At 33.8% G+C, this 8768-nt stretch overlaps 1 protein-coding gene and 1 pseudogene across 1 annotated transcript; one reads left to right on the top strand and one right to left on the bottom strand.

The window, feature by feature from the left end:
* The first annotated feature begins 214 nt into the window (after positions 1-214).
* On the top strand, positions 215-7466 carry LOC110099836 (bystin-like). Its single transcript, XM_020827127.2, has 13 exons — positions 215-275; positions 2024-2219; positions 2315-2506; positions 2580-2706; positions 4254-4305; positions 4456-4783; positions 5154-5233; positions 5331-5378; positions 5891-6037; positions 6443-6515; positions 6611-6683; positions 6986-7067; positions 7153-7466. The coding sequence occupies exons 2-12, from the start codon at positions 2082-2084 to the stop codon at positions 7063-7065; spliced, it is 1338 nt and encodes a 445-aa protein (XP_020682786.1). The 5' UTR covers positions 215-275; positions 2024-2081; the 3' UTR covers positions 7066-7067; positions 7153-7466.
* On the bottom strand, positions 610-1112 carry LOC110099837 (annotated as a pseudogene).
* Positions 7467-8768: the final 1302 nt, after the last annotated feature.

Raw genomic sequence — 8768 nt, 5'->3', positions numbered from 1 at the left:
AATTAACTTACTTAATTATTAATATTTTAAATTATATTGATTAGGTTAATCAATATAATAACTTAGAGGCGTTTAGGGTTTTCCTGTCATCTTCTCTTTTCGTCGTTGCTGATCGGCTTCGTTGCTTGGCAGGAGGTATAGAGCTTGCACGCGTCGCTTCTTCGGCTCCTTCGTGGCTGTTCGACTTCGCTCCTTCGACGATTATCCCTTTTTTTCGGATCGGAAGTTACGACATTTTGATTGGAAGCAACAACGGAAGCTCGCTGGCTGTGAAGGTAACTTTCTACCTTTCGCGCGCTTCTTTCGGCCAAATCCCATAAATCCGCCGAACCTAGGGATTTATCAAATCCGGGATTTAAGCCGTAAATCCTTAAATCCGGGATTTAGCCATCGCCGGGATTTAACGCTCGCACAAAAACCGTTTGGCTGGATTTACAAATCCATTTTTTTTCTTTAATCTTCACAAAATTGAACTCTCTTTTGATAATAAATGTGAAAATGTTTTTTTTTTCTGTCCCTTATTCTGTTAAATGACAATTGCCATAAAATTATATTTTGGCATTAGCTAGTAAGCATCCATTTTTCTATCCTGAGGTCGTGGATTATAAAAAATGACGAGCATATAAAATACAGCTTGAAAGAAGGTTTTAGTCATAATTCCCTGCAATGATGATCATGCTCGATTTGTACGCCTTGCTACATGGTGGGCGAGATCAGTATCAGTCTTGAGAGAAATGTCAAGCGCCTTCATTGAATGTGTCAATGCCCCGTTAGACATGTAGGTGACACCAGTTTCTCCAATTTTCTTCACAGTTTCAAGCGAAACATTTCCAGGAGCCTCAGTCTCAAATCTTCCATCAATCATTTCAACGGCCTATTTAAGCATGGTTACATCAACATCCCCATCAGGCAGGGGAATCACCATATTGTCCAGCATTATTCGAGTTAATGAGCACCTGGTTTGGCTTGCATAGTTTAGTACCTCTTTAACTTCTTCCATTGTCCTTGTTTCAACCTCAACAGGCATCTTAAGATTCTTTTTTTCCAAGAATGAATCCATGTATAACGTATTTCAAAGCATTTGCAACACCTCCAGCTATTGATACATGATTATCTTTAATCATCACCATGTCAAACAATTTCTTAATGACATGAGTTATTAAGAAATTGTTTGACATGGTGATGATTAAAGATAATCATGTATCAATAGCTGGAGGTGTTGCAAATTAAAGATGAGTGGCTTTACCCTTAGAGATAGGATACGAAATGAGCATATACGTGAAAAGGTTGGAGTAGCTCCAGTAGAAGATAAGATTAGAGAGAGTCGCCTTAGATGGTTTGGTCACATAAAACGGCGGCCTTTTAATGACCCGGTTAGGAGAGTAGAGGTATTAGATTTGACTTATGTTAAGAAAGGTAGGGGAAAACCTAAAAAGACTTGGTTAGAAAATATTAGGAATGACCTTTCTTTATTAGATTTAAATGAGAATTTGACTTTTAATAAGACACAATGGAGAAAAAGGATTCATGTAGCCGACCCCACCTAGTGGGATAAAGGCTTGATGTTGTTGTTGTTATCACCATGTCAAACAAGCCCATTCTATGGTTTTTTCCTCCGCCTATTAGTACCGCCTACTTATCCACCAAGGGTAGACCTGGTGCAGTTTTTATTTTCTCTAAAATGCATGCAGGATATGCAGCATCAGCCATGACCTTAGTGAATGTTGCTATTCCACTCATTCTCTGCATGAAGTTCAGTAGAACCCTCTCGGCAACAACAATATTGTGTGCACATCAGCATACTTTCCTAAATTGCATGCCTTTATTAATGTAGTTACCATCCCTCACAGACCACTCAACCTTCAATAAAGGTTCCACCTGATCAAAGATAATCTCCGCAAGGGCAATCCCCGCAATGACACCATCCTCCTTTGCAATGAAATTAGCGTAAATCCAACTTAAATTCCGCTGTAAATCCGATACCAAACAGCCCCTTAAAGTTATCATTTTTGCTGTTTGGCAGGCTAAATCCTGCTCAAATCCGGCATCTAAACATATCCTAGGTCGTGCTCATTTTTGCCATGGTTGGGAAGAAGCGGAAGCAGCAATCTACGCCGCAGCAGAAGCTACAACACCAAATACCTCTTGACGCGGATGACGACTCCGTCTCATCGAAGAAGATTGCTCGACATTCTAAGCAGCACCAGAAGGGAGATAAGGCAATCTTTCACAATTCTGTATTTTTCTTTCTCCATTTCCTTCTTCTCGTTCTACAAAACAAGTAGTCTTAACTTTTTGTAACCGCTGGACACAGTTGATATCCTCCGATCTCAGCTCCAAGATCCTTAAAGAGTCTCTCAATCAGCAGAAAGAAATTCTTCAGGAAGAAGAAGAGGCAGAGCTGAACATTACACCATTTTCAAGAGTGGCCGAGGAGAACAGTGACGATGAAGGTTACGATTTTGATGGGTTCTTGGAAACCTTAAGTTCACACGATTTGGGCATTGTAAGTTCCAGTAGCACTTTCTACATTGTCATAGTTTGTCAATTGATTTAATTTATTGGAAATTTTTTTACAGGAAGAGATCAATGAAGAAGATGAAGCGGCTTTGGCAGTTTTCTTTGGAAGTGATGCAGGTCCACAGCTCACACTGACGGATATCATTATCAAGAAAATTAAGGAAAAGGATTTGCAGGCTTCGTCTGGTTAATTTCTATTCTTTTTTTTCCTGCTGCTTTTGCTGTATTTCTTTTTATATGGTTTTCTTCAAAGATATTTATGTGGTTGATTTGTATTATCGCATTATATATATACATTTTTGAAATTGAAAGCTTGTTTCATTTCCCTCAATGATACAACTTTATTTATATTATCACATGAGTTTGTATCTTAACCATTAAATTGTTTAATGACGCCTTTGAAGATCTCATGATAGAAAAAGCAATATATATATATCACTTTGATCCAAGTTTCAATCAAGTCCAAATTGAAACCTAAAGTATAATTGGTGCATGAAGTACACTCCCTCTTTTTACCCCTAGTCTATCAAAGGAGTCTCTTCACTTGGAAGATTTTGGCTAAGCCTCCGCTTATCTCTCAAAATTGCTCAAAATTGAGCCTCACAATCTGTATCTCTAAAACACCCCCCTCTCTTTAATCTCTCTATGCTAAACTGTGCAAGGAGGAAGGGTGGTTTTGGAGCAATCAAGATGAGGTAAGGAATGCGTCATCAAGTGATGTGAAAGGAGGGAGCAAGCCAAGAAAGGAGAAAGATCAAGAATAAAGAGATCAAAGGACATTATGATAAAAAAAGTATACAAAGATATTTGGTTAGCCTATACTTCCATAACTTGTATTTTCTACTTCTTTAGAATCTCATTTAAGCAATCTCCTCACTTCTTTGATTTTCACCCAATATCCCTTGCGGGCCTTAGCTTATTGTCATTTGGCTAATTTTTATACAAAAAGGATAATCTAAATAGAGGTTTCTTTGTGTAAGTTCTCGCATTAAATCTTTCATGTGTATAAAACATTTTGTTTACCTTTATACATAGTGATATCATATTTCAAAATACTAGATATTCCTTGAGTTTTTTATGCATCTCTATGTGATTCAAAAGTGGTTTACCGCTCACTATTGCGCAGGATTGTTAGTGAGTTGCAAATAGCATAGATGTCTTTTTTTATAAGAAGCTTTGGTCATCTTAATAGATTAGATTGTCCAAAATGGTTTTATGGATTATGTAGTGTATTGGTTGATGAGCAAGTCACTAAAAGGCATAATGGGGATTTTTTGTATATTTATTTCTCATAGTTTCTTATTTTTCCAGTCAATATGTATTTTCTCTGCTTTATATTTCTTCATCTAACAAGTCAAGTCACAAATCTAGTAGAGTTAAAAATTGGTTATATCATATAGTTTTTGATGAATTCTTCAGATCCTGCAAAGTAGTATTTAATTGAGTTTTTTTCGCATGCATTTTTCCTCCGCCAAACTAATCGAGTCACTAGAAAAATGCAGAACTTTGTAGATCTGGTTGATCAGCTTTTTTGATAAACTCATTACTATGATTGTCTATCTATTTTAAGTTATTTATAGCATAATAGATATCTTACAATTCATATCATGTCTTATGTGATTTATTATAATCAATATATAAATGAACATTTATTTTGTTAAAGATGTCAAGTTACTGGAAAGCTTTTTTTTTGTATTTGTAGCTAATAATCAGTTTGCCCAATTTCATTTCAGAAGAACGACCTATGCCGAAGTTTGATGATGGTATCATAGACGTATACAAGAGGTATTCTCTCTATCACTCCCCCCATCTTCACTCTCTTTTCTATTCCATGTTGCCTCATCCCAGATCCCTCCCCTTCTGCCTATTCAACTTTCGATTTTTAATTTAGGTATATATGGCTTTTAAATAAATACAATATTTACTGTATTGTAGAGTCGGAAACGTGCTCAGTAGGTACACAAGTGGCAAAGTACCAAAGGCACTTCAACGCATTGCAATTATGGAGCGTTGGGAAGAAGTTCTTTATATAACTGAGCCAGAGAAATGGTCTCCAAATGCTTTGTATCAAGCAACAAGAATATTTGCATCAAGGTTCAACCCCAGCAGGGCTCAACGGTTTTACAAGCTTGTGCTACTTCCTCGTGTTAGAGAAGAAATACAAAAGAATAAACGGCTTCATCGTGCTATTTATGAAGCAGTAAAAAAGAGTCTCTACAAGCCGGCTGGGTTTTTTAAGGGAATTTTATTTCCCTTATGCCAGGTATGCAAAATAATATTTAGTCCCTAGTTATGGAGGATTATTTCAGAATATTGAATTTGAAAATAGCAGTTCCTCCATATAATTATTCCATCACATTTGAATTTGAAGTTAGTTCCTCCAGTAGAGTAATGTTTCATGTTTAAAAGTTTCATATATCTGTTGCTTTTTTTTTTTTTTTCAGCTTTCCTACTCTTTGATCAGCATGTTATCCTCTTAGTTTGTTCTGTTTTGATTGCTCACACAATGATCCAATTAAAGCTCGATTATTGAACACTTCCAGTAATTCAAGTGATAAACTTTTGGCAGATCCATTTTTATTTTGCATTTGCTTACTATATTTTGACAATCTTCATTTTCAAACTGCATGCAGTCACAGACATGTACCCTTATAGAAGCGCACATTATTGGAAGTATCATTCAAAAAGTATCTATACCACCACTTCATTCTAGGTATGACATATGAAATTTGTTTGTCTGCTATGGCGGAATCCCTGTTTTCAAACTTAACTCTTAGCTGTCTAATTAATTTATTTTTGTAAGCTAACAGTGTAGCATTGATGACAATAGCTGGCATGGATTACTATGGGACAACTAGGTATGCACTTTTTTCTATTCTTAAACCTATTTTTCCCTCAATTTCATGCATAAAGTGGAATTTTCTTCTACCGCCCTTAATTTTCTTAATAGTTAGCTTGAAGAATTCATGAAAGCTTCACTATTCAGCAAATCAGAGATTGTATCGAATTGCTAAATTTTGAGGTCATCCATGCATGTTGGGTTCAAAATAAATTTGTTGATGTAGTTTGAAAGATTGCATTAGCAAACTTTGATTGAAAAGGAAGATCGGAATGCTTGGAAGCTCATCTCGAAAACTACTTAACTTTGTATATGATGATCTTAGTCACTATTTTTTTTTGTTCTTCTATAAGAGCTAGATGCATAAGTAGTTCATATCATAATTAATGGCAATATTTTTTAAATATACTATAAATAGTAGTTTTAATAAATTTTTAATTTTTCTTTTGCCAAATTTTTTTTACTGAATCTTGCATCTTTTACCAACATTTAACAACATCCTATTTTTACAATTCACTTTATATGCTGCAGCTTTTTCATAAAGCTACTGATTGAGAAGAAATATGCGCTGCCATATCGGGTACTTGATGCTCTAGTTGCACATTTTATGAGATTCCTCGAAGACAAAAGAGCTATGCCTGTAATATGGCACCAAACACTTCTTGCTTTTGTACAAAGGTTAGATACATCAACTGTTAGTGGAGGAATGTTACATGGTAGCTTCTTTGAGATTATATATTATTCTAAAGTAATTTAATTGCCAGATTTCAATAATATAATGTAATTCTTATTTTGTTTTTGTTTTCTACTACTGAGCACTAATGATACTTAAAAATGGTTAAGGTTCTTTTTACACAACTATGGAAAACTTATTAGAACGGCATATATTTGCAGATAACTGGTCAATGTTGAAATAACCATTTCAAGTGTCTTCTTGTTTGATAATGAAGTTTTTGTTCAAACGTTACTTTGTACGCATTGTTAGAACAAGAATGTTTGACTTCACTTCATTACTTCCATTTATTTGTTGATTCTTATATTTTTCCAGTTGCAGTTAATAAATTAAGCTGATAAATTTTTTAGGTACAAAAATGAGTTAACAAAAGCAGACAAGAATAATCTGGACCGCTTAATGCATCAGCAAAAACATTATTTGGTATTAGTTTCGTTTCTTGCTCTAATCAGATTGCTTGTTTAGGCCTCGCCAAGAATACAAGTATATGACAATGTTTTGACTTATTTTCTGCCTAGGTTACACCTGAAATCCGTAGGGAACTGAAAAATAGCCGACACAGAGGTGAAAAGGAGGATATAACATTACAAGATATCCTTTTTATAGCGTGTCAAGGCATTTTTTGAATTTCTTCTTGTATATATCTGCTACTTTTTGTGTATATAGTAAAAGAATGAGCATGCGACTATATCAATAATTTTTAATAGCCCAAAATTGGAATTCATGAAAATCTTAGAGGATTATTTATTGAAAACCTTTACTGCCAAATCATATAAATCATAACCAACTATGGTGGAAAATTGTCTCAGAGAAAAATTCTTACTAGGCAATGCGAATATTTTTGTACTTGTGTTCTATTCAAGTTCATCTTCCATTTCCTTAACTTGCTTTACCCCCGCTTATCTCTGTTATAAATAAGCCAATTAAGGAAGATAGATGGGACATTCCAGATGTTCCTATGGAGGAGGATTAAAGGTATTATTAGCCAATCACTGTTACAACTTCTCATTTGATTGTCAATATGGACTGACTTTTGCACTATCTACTTCTTTTTTTCCAGTTATTTTGCCTCAACAATTTTATACTTATGAAGAATTGCTTTCAACTGATGGAGTATGCCTTCCAGATAGTGTGAACACCATGGTAGATTTGAATTTTATAATTTATTGATAATCAGAACCCAATTTTCATGTAAGGGATGATCTTCTGATAAATCAAATTGTTATGAGTGCCAAACTGGTCGATACCATGGCGATTTTTTCTTTCTACATTGCTGCCATTGTAGTTTTATTGTAGTATTCAGTTTCACCTATTGAGAAATTGTTGTTTAGTGGAGAATTAGCAAAAGAGATTAGTGTTTGTAGTCTTCTTTCATAAGATTAATGTGTACACTGTGTGATCAATTATACCCTTTATTTTATAATTCAATTTTAAGTTTGTAGGATCTTATATCTACAAATAATAGAAGTGCATGACTGTTGATTAGTGTGTAGTCTAGCCCAACTAGCTTGCAACTTATTGATTGAGGTTTTGTTTGGACGGTTTTTTTACTTCTAAAAGCAGCTTTTTAGTAAAAAATTAAAGTTGCGAGAAAGTCGTCCCAAACGAAGCCTGAATTGTTACAATTTTGTATGCCCTGGTGTAATCTTAAACTAGTGAACACTCTGCCCATGATGTGAATGAGTTGCTAAGGGTGTTAAGAATCTATCCAGTGTCAAATAATTCAAATTAGGCAAAAATGGGGCTCAATGATCTTGATAAAACTTTGATCAACTCTTCTTGATGCTGATCATTCCTCTTCAAATCAATTATCCCTATTCAAATCAATGTGATCGAACCGACTCAAACTAAGATTCCGTTTGGGATAATTTTTTATTGCTTTTCATTGCAAAATTTTTTAATTCAAGAAAATTTTTATAATAGAAAGTTGATTTGAAAGCATAAAAAAAGATGTACCAAATTAAATGTGATCATATTTAGCTCATGAAATGTTGAGTTGGTCATCATATGGCAAGCAATGTCAGGGGTGCGTATTTGATTGATTTGGATGATTTGATTTTGAATTTACTAAATCCTTAGTGAAATTTTGAAACTTGTTTGACATGATAAAAGTCGACACCAATTAAAAATTTTTATGAATTATTTATCTATTTACTTTAGGCTTGAAGTCGATTAATTTAAATAAAATTTTATTAATATCAAATTATTTGTTAAAATTTACAATTTATTAATATTAGTTATTAAAATTAATGTATTTATATCTAATTTATATGATGAAATAATATTATAAATATATTATTATTGGTCAATATTAATATATAATAATTAAATACTAATTAATAAAATGTTAAACTACTGAAATATAAAATAATTATCCAATGTGTTGGTTCTGTGACCCACATGAATTAGGCCCGTCTAGTGTATTTTCCTCGTTCTTTCTTCGTTGCTTCTCCTGCTTCGCATGAAGGAGAGCTTTGAGGGGCTTTATGCTAATAAGTGGGATTTAACTTTAGTAACATTTAATAAATCAGGCAACTTTGGATTTAGAAATTTCTAAGGGTATTAAATCCTGAAAAGTATTTGGTATGATAAATGTTAAATTTTATTAAATTTTTAGAAATTGTTTGGTAACTTTTTTCAGTATTTATGACAATTAGGTATTTAAATGTGAATATG

The sequence above is a fragment of the Dendrobium catenatum genome, unplaced genomic scaffold (assembly GCF_001605985.2).
Source record: "Dendrobium catenatum unplaced genomic scaffold, ASM160598v2 fragScaff_scaffold_1608, whole genome shotgun sequence".
In the NCBI taxonomy this organism is placed as follows: Eukaryota; Viridiplantae; Streptophyta; class Magnoliopsida; order Asparagales; family Orchidaceae; genus Dendrobium; species Dendrobium catenatum.
Note: the sequence above shows the minus strand (reverse complement) of the source record. Positions and strands in the feature narration are given on the sequence as shown.